Genomic DNA, 20,575 nt, shown 5'->3' on the forward strand with positions numbered 1-20,575 from the left:
TTTTTAAAAATGCATCTCTTTTGGGCTCCTTTTGCGAGGAAGGACAGGATATACATTTAATAAATAAATATATAAATAATATCCGCTTTTCCAATACTGTTCTATTATTTCTTATGGACGTTTATATTCCATTGTTTTAATGAGACTGTTCTACTATTTTAATTATTATGTATATATTGTATATGTTACCAATGTTGTGCAATTGGTTTTTATATTATGCAAACCATGTAGACGCCCATTTTGACATCAAGCAGTATATAAATTAATAAATGTTTATGAAAAAATGATGAAATAATGTATATATTGTATTGTTGTATGCTACTTAGCAACGTTAAAATATTAAGCAGTTTCAAAATGCTGAATAAATAAATAAAATTGGCCCTGAATTTGGTGGGGTCTTGAGGCCAGGGGGAGGGGCACAAAATTGCCTCTCCTCTTTCACATTTAGGCAGGCAGGGAGGCGGTATCAACTAGTGATCCTACAGGCTTCAGTGGCTTCGATGGTGTATGTGGCTGCCTTTTTCTTTTCCACAAAACATGTCCTAATGCAGCATCTTTCCAAGGTTTTTTTTTTTGAGGGGGGAAATGCCCCCCTCCATTGGTGGTGGCCATTAAGAACCACCCAGTCTGCAGATTCTGCTCGCCTCCTTTTCTCTCAGGCCACATCCGCACTATACATTTAAAGCACTATTATACCACCATAACAGTCATGGCATCCCCCAAAGCATCCTGGGAACTGTAGTGTGTTAAGGGTTTTGAAAGTTGTTAGGAGATTCCCTATTCCCCTCACAGAGCTACAATTCCCAGAGTGGTTTAAAAATCAATCCTTCCTCCTACAGAACTGCAGCTCTGTGAGGAGAATTGGGGTCTACCAACACCTCGGAGCACCCAAGCGGGGAGAATGCTGTTGCTCTCAGGTCCTGCTTGCAGGCTTCCCACAGGCATGTGTGGAAACAGGATGCTGGCCTCAGTGGGCCATTGGCCTGATCTAGCGGGGCTCTTCTTCTCTTTCCTTCCACCCAGAAGACAGAAAAGCACCACCAACAGGTTCCGCACCATTTTTAATAATAATAAAAAATGGCAGTAACAAAAGGGATGCAACTGGCAATCGATACAAAACAGGCCCTGGATGCGGCATGGATCCTGAATGCGCCAGCTCGTCTCTCCTTTAGTTCCATTGCATCATGTTCCCTGCTCCCCTCCATCAGTAATTATTATTTTCTCTTTTGTTGTTTTTATTTAAAAAAAGTGCAGCTGGTTGATCAGCTTGGCTGGTGCTTGGCAAGAGAGTTCTCTCTGTCTCTAGAGGATGCCCCGTTTCATCTTCGTTCGTTCCTCTTGCTGTGAAGTAGGGGAGGGGGCCACGAAACCGACCCTCTTTGGCAAGGCTCCTTCCTGTTGCCTTGATGGTTTCCTCCAGTCCCACAGGTCACGTCAAAATTCTTTAAAGCTGCAAGAGCAAGGAGAGCGATTAGACTCATCGTCTCAGCCGGCAGCCCCATGCAGGTAGGATGGATGCCTTTTTAAAGGCCAACTTTAACCACATATACTCGTGATTTAAGGGGAGACAGAGACAGATATTCAGAAGGCTTCCAAGCCAAGGCAGTAGCTGTTACTGAATTATTATCGTCACTACCACCACCCCCTCCCATCTGCCCAGTCTTTTGGGAATGGGTGAGCTATATTGGGTATTTGAGTCTCTGTTGCTGCTGGTGGTTTTATTTGTAACTGAGGTCTATATTTTTGTTTTATTCTGTTTTAATCTTATTGTTTCATTTTGGTGTTAGACTAGGACTTTTGGGTGAGTTTATTTTACAAGTTATATCCAACTAAGTCCTACTCAGAGTAGACCCATTGAAACTAAAGAACCTAAGTTAGCCATTCCCATTAACTTTATGGGTCTGCTCTGAGTAGGACTAGCACTGGAGACTTCCAATGATTATTAATAATAAAATTCCTATATATTAACAGCAAATGATAATTATTATTCCTGTATAGTTACGGCAGACTTCTCCCAAGTTCTGGTCCTTATGTAGCCAAAATGGCCTCATCCATGCACAGAAAAGAAGTATTAACAGGCTTGGGGGGAACTGCCAAGTTTCAAGAGGTACCGAACAAAAACACAAAAACACCCCACCTTTGCAGAAAGAACCCAAAGTGGGGGCCTGAGGGGCTCAAAAACAGGCCAGTGAGGACTGAACATGCTCAGTGAGCACAAAACACTAAGTATCTGGTGTATGAGTGTGTAGTGGAGGTTGATAGTGAAATAGAGTATCCAGGAAAAGGGCATGTCTGCCTGGAGAACAGGTGTCCTCCACACTCCAACAATTAGTTGCAGGTCCCACTAGTAAAAGGAACAATAATAATAACACTAGTATAATGACCTAGACAATAAGGCAGGCCCAAAACATACATTTAAAGCACATCCAACGCACAATTAAGGCACATGACTTCCCCAAAGAATCATGGGAATGGTAGTTTGTTAAGGATGCTGGGAATTTGTAGCTCTGGGAGGGCGTAGTCCCAGTTCCCAGGATCATTTCGGGGTTACGTGCTTTAAATATGTATTGGAATTGGAACTGCCCTTAGGTACACTTAGGAGGCTTACGGAGAGGCATTTATTGTGGGATTGGTGCTGCTCATGCATGCATCTTGGGTTTTTCAGCATCCACATTACATCCTCGGCATCAGAATGCCAGCCTGTATAACATCCTCCCCCTTTAATCAGGATTTACACTTTCCACGTTAAGTTTTTGTTTAAAAAAAGGTGCCAGCAGCATCTGAATGACTCGTCTGTGGTATTCAGCCTGTCTGGCAGCACCCGTTGGGTGAAAACTGGATTCAAATCTCCACCCAGGCATGAAGTTCACCCACATAAAAGTGGCAGATAGAGGGAGACAGGAGGCAGAGAAGTGGGGACCTCCCAAGGTGAGAGACTGGGAGAAGACAAGAAAGCTCCCAGGTGAGAGCTGGGGGGGATCTGTCATTTTCAGCGAGGACAGGAGCCAGGAATTAAGCGCTACTCTTGTACAGAGAATAGATAAGCTACTTGCACACAGTTGTTGCATTTTGTGTACCCTGCTCCTGATTTTCTCCTCCTTTATTTCTCAGGTTGTTGCTGTCATATATGTACTGTGTTTTACAGTTGCATCTAAGATTTTGTGTTTTATTATATATTTCTTATTGTTATAATTGCCTTAGTTTTGAATGGTACAGATATTATTTTAAGTATTGGCATATATTGTTATTTATGCTCTAAACCACCCTGGGGTCTCTTAATGAAGGGAAAAACGGAAACGGACTGCCTTCAAGTCGATCCCGACTTACAGTGACCGCATGAAGAGGGTTTTCATGGTAAGCGGTATTCAGAGGGGGTTTACCGTTGCCTCCCTCTGAGGCTGAGAGGCAGTGCTGAAGGGAGGAGCATACATTAAATAAATAAATGAGTAAGTTCATTCTGGGATGTGAACCACCTGGTCTTGGGATTTTGACCCATACTGGATGCCACCCAATAGGGGATGGTGTGTGTGGGATGCACTACCGCTCACCTGGCCTCCGGTCAGTCACATTGCTGCTGCTCACTAGGACGGGGAGGCAGTGGCAAGGTGCAAATGTGCTGGCTGGAACACCAGATTGGCTCGGCTGGTGCTCTCCACCTGCCTGTACGCAGCAGCGAGGCAAGTGACCAGCAGTCAAGTGAGCGGTGATGCCCCAGCATGACGTCTGCTCCTGATGTCACCCCCCCTGCTCTAGGTCCAATTCCTGCATTTGAAGCTTGGCATTCAAACGAAGGCAGGAGGAAAATTAAGTCACAGGTTGGATGTTGAGGATCCCCATAGCTGACCACAGAAATGCAGGCTCACAAGAGAGGAGTGCAAAAGCCCTGGAAACTCAGTCATCGCACAGTGCTCTCTTGGCCTCTTTTAAGCTCGCTTGGTCGCATACTCCACCACCAGAGCCCAACAACCCCACTTATTCCAACAGAGGTTGTAGAAGACCAAGAAAGGAACAATGAAACCTTTGACCCAGTAGGTACCAAAGACACCAGAAATCAGGAGATGAACCTATCAAGTGACACCAGGGGCTTCAGATGTTGACTTACCGTGACTTATGGCCACAGAACATGCCTACTCAAGAGTGATGTTTGACCTGTGAATACAATTGACACATAGTGGTACCAGGGTTCTTGGGAATGGTGGGCGGAGAGGGATAGCACCTTTCACTGCTCCACAGGGCTTGATACTTTAAAACAGTGGTCCTCAGAGCCCAGCTAGAAGCTCCAGGGAACACTAAGCTATTGTTGCCTTGCATCTCCTCTGTGGATCTATCTAGTCATGTAGCATGTGAGCTTGCCCATTTGCCAAGGTCACCAACTGAGGCCCTGGGTCCAGGTGCCCCAGCCCTCAGCTGTTAGGTACAAGGCCATCAGGGCACAGGCCCCTGGCTGCATTGGCTCCTGATTATGGAATACCTTTAAACCATAAACTGGGCCTTTGCTGTGGTGGCCCCCCAATTATGGAATGCCCTCCCCAGACACTTTCACCTTGTGCTTATTGTTCTGTCTTTAGGCCTTGGCTTAACTCTGCCCAGGGGTGGTGAAGTGGAATGGAGGAGGCCATGGCTGGCTGGCAACTTAAAACAAAGCACCCCTGTTAGGAGGTAAGGATACACTGCAACATTTTGTTGCAGGTCCCACTTGTATTAGTTTTTAAGGTCACCTAGGATATCAAAAAGCTTGCTCTATAATCTGATGTTCAGCTTTAGACAGGGATGAAGCAGACAGCCTCACGTATAGCATTGTTTGGGAAAATTTGGGCATTAGGTTAATCACTCTCTAAAACTTGTATCTAAAGCTATTACTACTCATAGTAGACACACTGAAGTTTAAACATGGTTCATTTAGGTTCATTAATTTCATTGGGTCTACTGTGAGTAAGACTCAGTTGAATATAACCCTAAGCATTTAACCTAATCAGGACTCCTGTTGGGGGGTAACACAGGAGCTTATGTCTTCCATGATAGCTGCCCATACCTCTCTTGGGAAGCTCATGTTCAAGAATCACTGCTTTAAAATACGTCCATTCATTTTTCTCAATCACATACACACAAATCAGAACTCGCAGTGGATGATTTGTTAGCTCACATGGTAATATAGGTAGCTATATAGAAGCATTAACATACAAGTAAGGATTCTGAAAACAAAGGCAACTCTGGGGCACCACTGATTGTTTTCCGAGATTTGATTGCCAAGAAATTTCTTCATCTTGAAATTCATTTTGATTAGCAGATCATTATGTATTTATTCAGGGGCATTAGTATAGGAAGGTGGGGGGGCATCTGTGGGTACTGAGACACAACCATGACTTACAGAAATAGCTGCTAAAAATTTAGGTTCTATTCTGGCTAGGGCTCTGCTGGATAGCCTTGAATTTCAACATCTGTTTTTAAAATAGTGCACTTGAAAATAGTTAAATCATTGAACAATTGCTCACCTCACCAACAATATGCATTATTTCAATGCCGTTCGGTGCTCTGTTGGGAATATTGAAAGCTGCCCCATATTAGGTCATAAGAACCTAAGAAGATTCGTACTAGATCATAACAAAGGACTATCTAGTTCAGCATCCTGGTTCCCCATAGTGGCCAACCAATATCTCTGGGAAGCCCACAAGCAGGACATGAGAATAACACTTTCCTACTCTTTGTCCTCCGTGGCGCAGAGTGGTAAGCGGCGGTAATGCAGCCGAAAGCTCTGCTCACGGCTGGAGTTCGATTCCAACGGAAGGAGGAAGTTGAATCTCCGGTAAAAGGAGTCAAGGTCCACTCAGCCTTCCATCCATGCGTGGTCGGTAAAATGAGTACCTGGCATACGCTGGGGGGTAAAGAAAGGCTGGGGACGGAACTGGCAAACCCACCCCATATATACGGTCTGCCTAGTAAACGTCGCAAGACATCACCCTGAGAGTCGGAAACGACTCACACTACAAGTGCGGGGACACCTTTACCTTTACTCTTTTTCCCGAGCAATGAGTATGCAGAGAGGCATGCTGCCTCTATGGCCATCACAACCAGCAGCCATGGATAGTCTTCTCCTCCCTGAATCTGTTCAATGCCACTTTAAAACCATCGAAGTTGGTGGCCCTCATCACATCTTGAGGCAGTGAATTTCAGAGTTTAACTATGTGCTGTGTAGAGAAGTACTTCCTTCTGTCTGGCTTGAATCTCTCACCGCTCAGCCTTCTTGGATGACTCCATGTTCTAGGTCATGCTAGTGGGTCCACCTGTTTGTTCTTCACCCCTGATCTAAATGCCGTGGCTTCAAATCTTGCTTGGTATCATTCAAGAAGACTCTGTCCAACCCACCAAGTTATAAATGGATCCGTTGGAGCTGGGGAAAATGCAGATGGGTTGTAGTACTGAGTGCATCACACCCTTGCCCTATAGGCAGCTGAGCCCAAATTTCAGAGACAGATGTAGGTGGCCTTTGAGAGCCATGCTCTCCTTTCAATGAAAGCTGCTTTCCTTCACGGAAATGGGGTATGGAGCTGCTGCATATTACCTCACAGATGCCCCAGGGCGGAAGAGGAAAATCAAGAGGGGAGGGGGAAAAATCACACCCTGAAATTTGCACTTCCCTCTCCATTACATAGGAAGGGAGAAAGGACGGACATACTCACGCTGCAAACTATTTTGCGTCCAACACTACTGGGTGAGTTAATGCAACACAAGAGCTATGAAGGCACACGGGGAAGAAAGTTGCGGTTAGTACTGGTTAAGGAAACATTGCAGGGTTTGTTGGTGGGGGCAGAATTGGGGCTTCCTCTATCATGGCCAAAGATCCACTTGGCTCTTTGCAAGAGTGGTCAGTGGGAAGGGGCACTGCTGCATACCAGGTTTCTGGGCAGCGGCATCACTGGTACTTGCCAGGAAGGAGAGAGGCAAGGTGGCAGGGGGCGCCACATCAGTGGGAATGCTAGAATGCCGACCTCCCTGGGAAGCACAAGCGACACCACTGCAGGGAGGTCCAGTGTGTGGCGGCACCCCTTCTCATCCGAGAGCTCCTGGCTGTTTGGGATCTTGTTTTATAAGTATCTCTTTCGGTATAACTAGGGATGTAAAAGTAACCTTTTATTATGGAGCTAAAGTGGGGACAATCATCTCGTGGCTTAATAAGCTGAGCTATGAACAAGGCTTTTGGCCATGCAAAGTGGTGCCAGCAAACCAATCAGGAACTCTTCCATTACCTATAGTCTCCCATCTTCTCTGAACTGGGAAACTGTGGTTAGCAGGTTCCAAACAAACCAGGGTATTAGGCCAACCTCAAACCATGGTTTGATATCCTGGTTTGTTCCAAAGCTGTTAACCATAGTTTCCTGGTTTGGGCGATATGGACAACTACAGTCAAATGGAAGACTTTGTTTGCTGTCACAAAGGGAGGAGCAATGGGGCTGTGTGCAGGCAAAAGCCTTTTTGTTTCTTCACCCTGGATCTTGCATGCATTCTCAGGACTTCCCCCATCATCTTCCACAGTAGCAACACTTAAAAATATATATATTAAATTACTTATTTTATTTATAAGAGAATGTATAAGCTGCCCTCTTGCAAAACATCCAGGTGATGTACAGCAACATAAACACATTGAAAAGCAACGCAAAGCAATCACTAAAATGACTGACTACTCTGGAGACATTTTAAAACCTCTACAGGCCTGTTGACACACACGCAAAAAGTTTCCAAGAGACACCTGAAAGTCAAAAGCAAGGATGCCTGCCAAATTTCTGCTGGAAGAGTGTTCCACAGCATGGGACTTACAACACTAAATGCCTGACTTCTGGTTGAGGCCAGTTGGCCCCCTGTAACATGGGGGAACAACTAGCAGCACTCCTCCGGATGATCTCAGTGAAAGGACTGGAATATAAGGGCTCAGATGGCCCCAAACGTTTCCTGGATCCAAGTCGTTCAGGGATTTGCATATCAACACAAGAGCCTTTTAATTCCTATCGAGTGTAAAAAGCAGTTGGCTTGTGGGCCATTTGTTGGGATAACTCTGAATAAAGGAAATTCCAAGCAAATGTGTGAAATCGGTATGTTTAAGGCTGCAGTCCTCTGCACTTACCTGGGAGTAAGCCCCAATGAACACAGTAGGAGTTCTCATGCACAGGACACAGATCAGCTGAGGAAGGGGGTAATCAACCTGATAACCAGGGAGGGGTGATTTGCATGCCCATTAGGTTGCTGGACTCCACCCACCTCACTGCTGCTTGTACTTTAAATTTGCTTCCTGTTTGCTACCAGTGCTGCCAAACTCAGTGGGGTGTTGTGGGGGCCAGAAAAATGTGCTTGTGGGACCAGATCAGGCCCCCAAACTAGGGGCTAGGCACCCCTGAAGTAAAACATGCATAAGATAGTTAAGTGCTATTGCAGATTGGACAATCCAACCAGGAGAATTTTGAGAATCTTTTCAGTCTGCGCATGACTGCCCCATATCCTGATGTATGTGACTGACTATCAACAACATCTATAGAAGCCCACCCAGCATGGCACAACATTCGCCTGGATTTTCTGAGCATGCTCAGTGGCATTTACTTAACATATACAAGTCAATTTAAGAGCACATCCCAGAATTCCAATGTAGCAGGTATCAGTGTTGTGTTTTAGAACAGAACACTGGCATCTTGTTTTTTTTTTGTGCATACACAGGCCCCATCTGCACTGTACATTTAAAGCAGTATTATACCACTTTACACAGTCATGGCTTCCCCTAAAGAATCCTGGGCACTATAGTCTGACAAGGGTTCTGAGATTTGTTAGCATGGTTCCCAGAGCGGCTTAACAATCAATCCCCCTTCCCAGGGAACTGTGGAGGGAAATAGGGGTCTCCTAACAACTCTCAGCACGTTTTACAAACTACAGTTCCTAGGATCCTTTGGGGGAAGCCATGGCTGTTTAAAGTGGTATGACACAGATTTAAATATATAGCACAAATGGGGCCTCAATTTGCTTAGCTGAGTTTTAAGCAAAACCAAAGATGGCAGCATCTGTGGCAGGGGAATTTGACATTGACAGACTAATAAACTTGAAACTGAAGGGGCTGGATGCCTTTAAAGCACAGGTTAAAACAATCCTCAGAAACATACATTCCAAAAGTCTTTGGCTTCTGCAAACACCTACCCTCGTTTTCTTGTGTAGGAACCACACCATCCTCGCATTTCTTTGAATACCACACGGGAAAGGAGCTGGAAGGGGAAGATTACTCAAAATTAATTCTAGCAGTGGCTGTTCTGTATGTGCATACAGTTCCACACTAATTTGTTCCAGGTTCTTGCAAGAATACCTCTGAGCTAAAGGCAAATTCACTTGGATCACAGGCAAAGGTCAGGAGCGAACCCAATAGAAGATTTTCTAGAAAGCTGCCTTTTCCACCATCCGGCCACTGGTGTATCTAACCCAGGGATAGCCAACATGATGCCCTTCAGATGTTGTTGGGCTCCAACTCCCATTAGCCTAACCAGCATGGCCAATGACAATGGATTATAGGAGTTGTAGTCCAGCAACATTTGGAGGGCACTATGTTGGCTACCCCTGACCTAGCCCAATATGGTCAGCTCTCAACTAACAACAACATTCCAGGATCTCATTCATGGTTCTTTCTCAGGCTGGCTTCCTGAGATCCTTTCGATTGGAGATGGTGGGGAACAGAACCTGGATGCAAAGCATTTCTTCTACCACTGAGCTACAGGTGCGCCCTTAGTCTGGCATAGAGAGTTCATCTTTTCTCAAGGTTTTATCCATCTGAAGTTGATTTAGACTGTACGCCTTTTTGGGCAGGAACTTGTTTTTATTATTTTATGTACAGTGCCATGTGTGTGTGCCATCCGATGGCGGTATATAAAGAAGAAGAAGTTTAATGGGGCAGCATTTTGCCTACAGCACGGATGGGGAACCTGGGGCCCTCCAGACGTTGCCAGGCTCCGGTTCTCAAGAGCACCAGCCTGCATGATGAGTCACCAAGGAGGATGGAAGTTAGAATCCAACATCATCTGGAGAGCCACCGTTTCCCAATCCCTTCACTTACTGAATCAAAAGGAGGTACAAGCAGGGGCAATAAGGTGACACTGTGATCTCACAAAGCTGTCTGTTAAAAAGAGAAGTCGACGCGGAAAAGCTCTGTAAAACAAAACTCACTAGGCAAGCCAGTACGTCAGCCGATATCAACATATAGAAGACATTGTCCCAGCTGGTGCGAGAGATCACGCCTGCCAGCAGGGGACCCAGAGCAGCGCCTGCAAAGAGAAAACGGCACAAAGGATAAGCAGGGCCTTCTACTGAATCAGCCATTTGCATCCAGCTACAACAGGGTGGCTAAACATTTTCAGGCTGAGAGACGCATGATCAAGTCTCGGGGTGAGTGGGTGGGCTGCAGTGTAAAAGTGGGGCATGGCCTTTTTTTAAAGGACACATTTAGGGGAGGCTTGAGGGGGGTCACTAAACCCTTTGGCAACAAAGTCCCACAGTGGGGTACCTATGGGAGCAGTCAGAAATAAATACATAACTATGTTAAAAAGTTTTTTTTTTAATTTTTTTAAAAAATAAGAAATAGACAAATTTGAGGAGGCCTTGGAGAGCCACATTTTTTTAACATTACAGTATCGCAGTGGCTCACCTTTAAAAAGAACAATTTGTTTTTTGCCCTCATAGTGGGGGACCCGGAGGAGCAATTGTTTTTTAAAACAACAACATATTTGGGGATGTCTTGGGGAACCACAAAAAACCTCTTCGGGCCAGATGTGGCCCATGGTTTTAGTCACCCCTGGTGTCCAAATGTGGCTGTGGCTCTCCAGGGTTTCAGACAGGAGGCTTTCCCAGCAACACCATGTAGCTACTGCCCTAGAGTGATGTGTGTGTGCGTGCGTGCATGTGCGTACATACTCGGGGCACATGAGCAAGCTAATGTGGCAGTTAGGCTAATTCCTTTGCAAGGTAGATTTAGAGCTCAAAACTGACCAGCTGATAATGGCTAGATTTGAGACAAAAGGAAGGCGCCAGGTGTGGGGTCAACGACCAGTTAGCAGCACATTCCCTTGGATAACAGTATTCTGCTTTGGAGAACAGGAAGAAAACTGTGTCCCATTGAGGCATCTCAGAACAAAAGATGGGATTAGGCTCAAATGAGCTACTAGGCGACTGACCTACGGATCCAGTTCCATCAATGATGGCTGTGACAGTGGAGAGGGCCTTTGCATTCCCTTGGAGACTTTCATGAGTGCCCTCGGGTGGAGAAGAACAAACAAACAAACATTACAAGGTGAAGGAAAGACACTGCAAATGAATATTATGGGTGGTAGGCCCACTGAATGAACCTAAGTTCATCATGTCTATTCACTACTCTGAGTAGGACTAACATTGAATACCACCCTACAAGTTTAATGCTGCTCCAGTGGGCAGGATCAGAACCAACGGGTGGAAGTGGCAGGGAAGCAGATCCCAGCTAAACATTAGGGGAAACTTTCTCCTGGTAAGAGCTGTCTGACCACAGAACAGGGTGCCTTTGGAAGAGGTGGCCTCTCCTTTGTTGGAGGTACTTTATCAGAGGCTGGATGGCTACGGTCAAGGATGCTGTACCTGCATCTGCACTGCAGATCCTGCATGGAACAGGAGGATTGGCTAGATGATCTCCAAAGTCTCTCCCAACTCTATGATTTTGCATAAAGGTTCCATGGGGTGGGTAGCCCTTGAACAGAAACCAAAACCATTGGGGGGGGGAGGCACTGGCAGAGCTTGGAAAAGTTACTTTTTTGAACTACAACTCCCATCAGCCCAATCCAGTGCCCCTGCTGGATGGGGCTGATGGAAGCTGTAGTTCAAAAAAGTAACATTTCCAAGCTCTGGGCACTGGGTGCCTGAAAGCAAAAGAAGGAAGAGTTTTCCAAACCGATTTACAACAACCATCACCCTGAAGTCTTACTGAACCTACTTATATCTAATCATCAGGTTTTTTTACCTGCATTTGGCCTAGGAGGAACAAAAAGAGTAAGTAGACAAAATCCCTTTCTTTGTCCTTCCCAACCACATTTTTTGCTTTCTGTGAAAGTGTATTTGTAGTTCCCGACATAAGTAGGTTCAGTATGACTGTTTTATAAGGTTGTTTTATATTCAGCGGTTTTCCATTTTATAGATGTAAGTTTGTGGAAGAGGCCTAGTTTGTATGTCATGCTAAGGCTAAGCTCCTTTGCTCCTGGTTGTTTTGCTGTTGTGTCACGCTGAGCTAAACCATGGTTTGGCTTAGTGCGTCATCCGAACCAGCATGCATAGTTTAGCTCTCTTGAGACTAACCTCAAGCTGTGACTAAGCTTTGTCCTATGGTTCACACCTCGTGGTTTGTTCAGGATAGCTAAACCAGAAACTTGGATTTGGATGATACTCTAAGCCAAACCATGGTTTAGCTCAGCACAGTGCAGCAACAAAATGACCAGGAAGGAGCAAAATGGCCACAATCTCCTCTCTTGGAGCCACATGCTGATGCCAAACCATGGTTTGGCTTGGCATAAGGTGTGAGCAGAGACACACTGTTCTGCCGGTTCCAGTGCATCTGCACCTCTCTTTTCTGAAAACGGAGGCACATGATGCTAGTCAAACCCTGCCCCTTTTTATGTAAAGCCTGGTGGGATCAGCTCAAGTGCGTTTTAAAAAAAATTCAGCTTCAAACAGATTTCACAACTGATTGGCAGATCCACCCATTGCCCTTCCAGGTGTGGCTAATGGGAACTCTTTGCTGTAGGCAACTAGTGTGCTCACAGCCTAAGCCAGAGATATCAGGTTTAACTGGTTGTTCCAAAATGAGCTAATTTGTTAAATTCCTTGGTTTTTAAAAGTGTTTTAAGACAGATTGATATCATTTCGAAATTGTCTGTGTTTTAGATTGAGTGTGAAGATGAAGGGAAAAAAGCTGAAATATGTTGTTCATAAACTTTTTTGGGAGGGAATTTGAGAACTCTTCCCCATTTTGTTTTTTTAACAGCTGAACAAGCCTGCATTTCGTGCTATAATAAAGTTCTGAGCCTGTATTCTTTTCTATCTTGGTCTAAAACTGTCCCAATTAAAGTAGGATTTTTGGACACAAACCATTGCCATGGAGGACAGGTTTGCCGAAGGGACAATTCCGCAGCCAATTAAAAAAAAAATCTTCCCAGAATACCTGGTGGATGTGTAATTGCTGTATTTCGGGTTACTTCAAATCTTGTCCAAGTTTTGAATACTGTGGACTGTAAGCCAAGAGTTTTCCTCTTCCTGAGGCTCTCTCAGCCAAGGTGTCATGTTTACACTCCGTGGAAAGAATTTTCTATCTTATTGCCAGAGAAGCAAACTGCTGTATAGTGATCTGCGTAAAGATGTGGAATCCTGTTGTAGGAATGAACTGAAGCCCAGAAAGGCTCAAGTTGCAGCAGTGCCCTTAATTCATCAATAAGACATGGTTGCAGGGGGCCGACTCTCAAAGGAGATAATGAATTTCTTCAGACTGATTATAACTTCCCCCAGGCACCTGGTTGGCCACTGTGAGAACAGGATGCTGGACTAGATGGGCCACTGGCCTGATCCAGCAGGCTCTTCTTATGTTCTTAACTGAGCAAGATATGCATAAACTATCATTTAATATCCTGGCCTGTTCAGAAGCAGGTAACTATAGCTCCCAGTTTGGATGAAAAGCCATCGTGAATTACAAGCTTCTTGGTTAAACCACAACTCCTGGAAAAGGGACTGCATGTGTGCAGGAGAAACGTTTTGTGCGTATCTTGGCTTAAGAAGTAGAGATACGATTGTCTGAATGTGACCACTGAATCATCCTAGTGCCATTAACTCAGAAAGCTATGCTATGCTTCCCGGTAAATACGGAGAATTCCGGGGGGGGGGATTCTTACCAAGTCAGCCGACACTGCTGTTGTGATGAGAGCATAAGGCCCATTGACGAGGCCACCACAGATAATTAACATTACTGCAAAGAAAAAGAATGAGCATTAGCAATGCAACCTAATCGTCTCACTTCCTAGCGAGACATTTCTTTCCATTTATGAAATCGCTTCCTTCAAACAATCTTAAAGCAGTTTAACAATCAAAACATCAACAATAAAAACTTGTATAGAACAATTCCATGTATAAAAACAATGAAAACAGTTTCGTCTGTAAATACCATTTCAAATCCAACATAGGAACAGACTGGGATAAAAAATCTCCACTAAAGAGGCTTGTTGAAAAATGGAAGTTCTTCAACAGGCATCAAAAAGACAATAGAGATGGCACCTGTCTGATATCTAATGGGAGGAAGTTCCAAAGGATGGGTGCCGCCACACTAAAGGCCCAATTCCTACATCATGCAGACCGGATCTCCTGATGAGATGGTATCTGTAGGAGGCTGTTGAGCCCCAACTCCCCCAGGAGGAGCAGGGAGAGGAGTCGGTCGAGCCCCAGCCTGCTGAGATAGATCAGGGAGAGGAGCTAGAGGTGGATGGGCTTTTTGAGGGCATTGAGGGAGGGAGAGAAGTCGACAGCCCGCCTGTTCTCATGGACAGTCCTGACAATGCAGAGCTCGCTCCACCTACAAGCGCTCCAACAGAGACGTTGGGGGATGACCTCATGCACGCGCCAACTCCATCCCCCCAGGACTCCCCGCCTGGCACTTCAAATGCTTCCCCGCCAGTGGGTTCTCTGCCCCCTGAAGTCGAGCTGGCACCTAGCGAGCCTGCCCTGTCAGATGAGCAGGTGGAGGCTCACCCCCCCCTCGCCCCGTGCAAGATGCAGCAAGAAGCAGGTCAGTCAGAAGGTGAAACTTCGAAGGAGTCAGAGATTACGGGCGAAGACCTTTCCTATTTAAGGCGATGTCCCCCGATTGGGGTGCTGAGTCAACATACTCCACACGCTGCAGAGCATGCTTAGGTAGTCTAGTTAGGGACAGTAGTGAGTCAGCACAGAGAGGTCTATGAAGTGCTACTGCTTTCGATGTAACCGTTACTCTAATAAAACAAGAATTAATTCCAGTCTCGTCTCCGTCTCGTCTCTCGGATTCTGGGCAGTACAGAGGCCCTTTCCTGCAAAGTGCGGTGATCAGTTGGGTATATAAGGGACATTCTCACTGCAGTTGGCTGCCCAGGGGAAGGGCTGTGGCTTAGTGGCAGAGCATCTGTTTTGCACACAGAAGGTTCAGTCCCTGTCATCTCCAGGTACAGCTGGGAGAGACTTCTGCCTGAAACCCTGGGGAGCTGCCGCCAGTCAGTGAAAATGATATTGAGCTAGATGGACTAATGATCTGACTCGGTATAAGGCAGCTTCCTGTGCTAACATGGGATACAGACAGCAAGTGCAACAGGCTGGAGCTAGCAGGGGCAGCCTCCTATTCATCAGATGAATTATTATTATTATTATTATTATTATTATTGCCATTTCTATACCGCTTAATATATATAAAAATCTGTAAGCAGTCTACAGAAGATAAAACAAAAACAAATATTATAAAAATATACAATAAAGCCACAATACAAAAGCATACCTAATACAAATTAACAAACAAATCTTAAAACAATTGCCTTGCACTTTTCCAAATACTTGAATTCTTGAGTGGGGTCTTATGTCAAGTTTGTGCAGCAATGATCTTATTGGGGAGCTTCCCCTTGCACAGTAAAAGTTGATAATACCCCACAGTGCAGCCAGCTCCAGATTTGCCTGAGGTAATATCCGGGCAACATTTATTCACCCCCAGAAAACTGAATGTCATCACAGAAACAACAACAACAAAAAAGCACCATCAGGATCAAACAGTAAAGTGAGAACCATCTCGGAGGCTTCTCTGGGAAGGCCAGGGTAGGAAGGTCAACGTAAACCAGTGGTGGAAATCTCCAGAAGAATGCATCTTTACCTATTGATGTGCCTAGTCCATTCTGGCCAACATAGTTGTAGAGGAAGAGCTGGAAGAGAAAGCAAGGCAGCAAGTAAGGATTTTCATGGCGGTAAAGTTCCTTCCTCCACAGAAACCATAGTTGCTACTTGAGCAGCTATGCAGATGGGTCTTTACCAACACCTCTGTGGTAGACCATACATTGCTTGATATAACAACATAAGAAGAGCCTCGCTGAATGAGGCCAAAGGCCATCTAGTACAGCTTCCTGTTCTCACTGTGGTCAAGCAGATGCCTCTGGGAAGCCTACAAACAGGACCGGAGTGCAACAGCGCTCTCCCCACTTGCGATTCCCAGCACCTGGTATTCAGAGGCATACTGCCTCTGACAGAGAAGAGAGAACATAGCTGTCATCTTCTACTACCTCACAGAATCGTAAGAAGGGGCCTATAAGGCCATCAAGTCCAACCCCCTGCTCAACGCAGGAATCCAAATCAAAGGATTCCCAACAGATGGCTGTCCAGCTTCCTCTTGAATGCCTCCAGTGTTGGAGAGTCCACCACCTCCCTAGGTCATGGGTTCCATTGTCGTACCACTCTAACAGTTAGGAAGTTTTTCCTGATGTTCAGTCGAAATCTGACTTCCTGTAACTTGAGCCCATTATTCTGTGTCCTGCACTCTGGGATGATCGAGAAGAGATCCTGGACCTCTGTGTGACAACTTTTCAAGTGCTTGAAGAGTGCCATCATATCTCCCCTCAGTCTTCTCTTCTAAACATGCCAAGTTCTTTCAGTCTCTCCGAATCGGGCTTTGTTTCTAGTCCCCAGATCATCCTTGTTGCCCTCCTCTGAACCTGTCCCAGTTTGTCTGCATCCATAATATTCCACACCCAACTTCCCTGTGTTGAGCAGGGAATGTCTGCAGGGGGCTTTCACTCAACAGTCACTTGAATGCAAGCAAAAGCTCCATGCAGATCTTCCTCACTCAACACGGGAAGGTCAGGGCTGATGCGCACCGTCAGTTCAAAGTGGAAAAGACTGTCCCTTCCACAGCTTTTTGGGAGACACATTTTAGCATCTCTCCAGGACAGCTGCAAGTCACTCCTGATCCTGCCAAGGCATATCCCACCCAATCACAAGAGAGGAAACTCAGAGCCAGTTTACATCATCTTTCCTGCACATGATTTCAAGCTATTTCATCATAGGATTATAAAACTTTCTGGGGAAAGCATTTCAATAGAGCAAAATGGAGACAGAAAGCAGACGCCAAGAAAGATAGGGACGGAGGAAGGGACTGTTCCATCCAGGCCAAGAGCTTGGATTTTATTTCATTTTTTATCTTGCCTCACACCACTTCAGTGGCTCTAATTGTGTGACCTGAATTTGCTGGCGTTTGACGGAATCTCACCCGAAAATAGTGACAGTCTGGAAACACTCAAACAAAAGAAATGTTTGCTCCCCAGCAACCGGTATTCAGTGTCATGCTGAACCTGGAGCCGCGATGGGAACACTCACCATGGGAGCGGCCAAAATCAGCATTGCGCAGCACGTGGTGGCCCTGCCACCAGTGTAGTCGGAGATGAGACCAGCCATGATGCCTCCTGCATGAGAAACAAAGTCACATTTCACAAAGTCACATTTCTGCAGTCAGGAAAAGGCAGAGAACATCTGATATGAGATTTGATATGTAGCATCTCATCTTAAGAGAGTCTTAATAATGTAGCCCTGTTCAGATTTACCTGGTGCTAAGTCTCACTGTGTTCAGTGGGGAGGGCTGTAGCTCAGTGGTAGAGCATCTGCCTCACGTGCAGAAGGTCCTAGGTTTAACCCCCGGCATCTCCAGGTAGGGCTGAAGAGGCTCTTGCCTGAAACCCTGGAGAGCCGCTGCCAGTCAGTGTAGACAATACTGAACTAGATGGACCAATGGTTTGAATTGCTATAAGGCAGCTTTCTATATTCCTGGGTTCCAGTGGGGCTTGCTCCCTAGCAAATTAGTTTAGGATTGCAGCCTAGATTAGAAAGTTCTCAGTTTGAATCACACCTCTGCCATGAACTGCCTCTTGCCTTTGGCAAGCCAATGCCTCATTCCCCTTTCCCCCCATTAGCAATATGGTGGACAACAATGCCGGTGTAATTTTCAGGGCTGTTGTAAGGATTACAACTAAGTAATGCATGGGCAGTGCGGTGTAGTGCTTAGAATGCTGCAGTGAGGCCTAGGACACCAAGATTCAAATTTCCACTCAGTCAGGAAGCTCACTGGGTGACTTTGGACCAGTCACTGTCTCACAGCCTAACCTACCTCACAGGGTTGTTGGGATATAAATAATAAAGGTGGGATATAAATAATAAAGGAAGAAATAAAATGTGAAGCCCTTTGAAGCCTCTGATGTACCATACAGCTGTTTTGAGTTTTATTACCTGCCTTGCTGGATTAGGCCAAGACTGACACAGCCGGGCCCTCTGTTTTGGCAGATGCCAGCCAGATGTTCCAGGTTATTCACAAGCAGGCCTAGTTCTACTGAGCATCCAGTAGCTATATGGCATTTTGGGGAGGGGGGTGAGTGTCTGTTTGGGGCTCTATGTTTGGTAGAGACTTTAGATCAGGAGGAGGATTGGGATCTACTGGTAGATCTCTGGGTGATCTGTAGTAGATCAGAAAGAAATTCTGATGTCTTTCACAATATCTGCAATGAAATGACTCCCTGTCCTAAATTATACTGCTAGAATGGAGAAAGATTGGTGTGACTAGAAGTAGAATTTAGTGTGGAAGGGCAGCGAACTCTGTTCAATTCTGGCACTCAGAACAAATTAAGAACAGCCCTCCTGGATTAGCCCAAACATCCATCAAACCCAACATCCTGGCCAAGCAGATGCTCATGGGAAGCCCACAAGTAGGAGCTGAGCGCAGCAGCACTTTCCCCACTTGCAATTCCCAGAAACTGGCACTCAAAGGCATTCCAGTATTCAACAGTGGAGGAAAAACATAGCCATTGCGGCTAGTCCCTGTTGATAGTCTCATCCTCCATGCATTTTGTCTAACTCTTTTCTCAAGCAATCCAAGTTGGAGGCCAGCACCATGTCTCTGCGACTGGAGTTCTTCCATTTTAAATGCATGGTTTTTGCACCAGGCTCTGGATGGTGGCCAGAACCTCTGGAGTTCCAGTGTTAAGAAAAGAAAGACAAAACAACCCCCCCCGCAAGCCTGGCATCTTCCCACCCTTGCTGTAGACAGCTCATTCAGAAAGGCCCCTGAAAGTAGCCCCCGCAGCTGTCTACACAGCGTGGGATTTTCATTTCCTCCCCCAAAGTCTGATACAGGACAGCAAAGAAAGCGCAAATGAAAATCAATGCAACAAACCGATTATGCCGCCAACGTCAAAGAGAGTGGACATATCCCCGGCCTTTTTTGCTGTAAAATGAGCTGCAAGAAGAAGTGATTGAGTGAGCGGAGAGGATCAAAAGGCAATGCAGCTGGATGGCAGAGCACACGGTTTGTATCCTAAGGGGCCCAGGTTCAGTCCCACCTCCAATGTCTCAAATAAAAGACATCTCTGTTCACATGTCTGGAGAAGAGCTTTGCCCCTGCCCCTACAGAGCTGCTGCCAGTCAGAGCTGATAGAACCAGCTTAGATAAGATCAGTGGTCTGACTTGGTCAAAAACAGCTCGCTGCATGTGGAGAGGAGAAGTAGGTCAGTGGCAGAGCTCGGGTTTCATATGCAAAAGGTCCTGGGCTCAACCCTTAGGTAGGGCTGGGTAAAAGCACATCTGATATGCTAGAGAGCTGCTGCCAGTCAGTGTAAACATTACTAAGCTAAATGGGCAAATGGGCCCATCCAGCACTTTGAGACTGAAGGCTTCAGCTCTGTTCTTCATGGTCTTTTGCTTTAACTCTGTTTTTGTTCTGTGATATTTTCTTTTCTTGGGAACCCTTGTTAGGGCTGAAAAAGAAGGATAACAATGATTTTATCAATCGATCAATAAAATAAAATACGAAGGCCTCCAGTGAGTGGAAGAACCCTGCTGCATCCAGAATGGTACCTTCAGATCCAACCATTTTTATTAGAGCATTTACAAAAAATGGAGCCATCTTTTGCTATGATGTGGGGATGTGACCCTAAGCTGGCCTTTGAGAATCTTGGAAGTGGGAAGATTTGGGGCTCAAAAGATGTAGGAAAATCCCACCAGCAAAGCTTAAGCAGCACAAAGCTTCGAATCACAATTTGGGGATCCCCAACAGGCTCCTTGCAACTCACCCACATTCACAATGTAGAGGGGTAGCCAGTAGAGGAATGTGTAACTGACTAGTTTGGCGAAGAGCAGACAAAGGGAGAACTCTATCACTCCCTGCAAAGGGAAGAGAAAGAGAGAATCCATCAGTATCTAGCCAAAGGCAGCTTGCAAAGAGCGAGGCCCAACACAGACATGGCACAGGGGCATGGGTGTCTGCGGGGAGGGAGAAGGCAAAGGGGATGCCGTCCCCACCCCTGGATGAATCCTGGTCGACCCTATTGACATGAGGCAGGCACCTTCACCGCACTCCTTTCAGTGCCTGCTTAAAACCTTTTCGTTTAGGCAAGCCAATCCAGAGACATAGCTGCTGACGTGTTGCAATCTTTTTGGTTAGTTCCCGTTTTCATCGTTTAAAAAAGAGTTTTAATTACTTTTTTTAATTGTTTTATTGATAATCTTTAA

At 45.7% G+C, this 20,575-nt stretch overlaps 1 protein-coding gene and 1 non-coding gene across 7 annotated transcripts in view; one reads left to right on the forward strand and one right to left on the reverse strand.

Annotated features, from left to right (window-relative positions):
• Nucleotides 1-1,042: 1,042 nt before the first annotated feature.
• Nucleotides 1,043-20,575, reverse strand: part of SLC37A2 (solute carrier family 37 member 2) — a 58,770-nt gene continuing 39,237 nt past the window's right edge. For 5 of the 6 annotated variants that reach the window (XM_061592882.1, XM_061592888.1, XM_061592887.1 and 2 more), the window contains 10 exons: nt 20,137-20,227; nt 19,241-19,303; nt 17,398-17,483; nt 15,905-15,953; nt 13,917-13,990; nt 11,190-11,268; nt 10,186-10,283; nt 9,172-9,236; nt 4,103-4,149; nt 1,043-1,450 (listed from right to left, as the gene is read on the reverse strand). In XM_061592882.1, the coding sequence (XP_061448866.1) occupies nt 4,128-4,149; nt 9,172-9,236; nt 10,186-10,283; nt 11,190-11,268; nt 13,917-13,990; nt 15,905-15,953; nt 17,398-17,483; nt 19,241-19,303; nt 20,137-20,227 (627 nt within the window). In that variant the 3' untranslated portion in view covers nt 1,043-1,450; nt 4,103-4,127. The remainder of the gene's footprint in view (nt 1,451-4,102; nt 4,150-9,171; nt 9,237-10,185; nt 10,284-11,189; nt 11,269-13,916; nt 13,991-15,904; nt 15,954-17,397; nt 17,484-19,240; nt 19,304-20,136; nt 20,228-20,575) is intronic. The other variant, XM_061592883.1, reaches the window with a different exon arrangement.
• Nucleotides 17,651-17,724, forward strand: TRNAV-CAC (transfer RNA valine (anticodon CAC)). The gene has a single exon. It is a non-coding gene; the product is annotated as a tRNA-Val (tRNA).

This window comes from Rhineura floridana, chromosome 12 (assembly GCF_030035675.1).
Source record: "Rhineura floridana isolate rRhiFlo1 chromosome 12, rRhiFlo1.hap2, whole genome shotgun sequence".
Classification (NCBI taxonomy): Eukaryota; Metazoa; Chordata; class Lepidosauria; order Squamata; family Rhineuridae; genus Rhineura; species Rhineura floridana.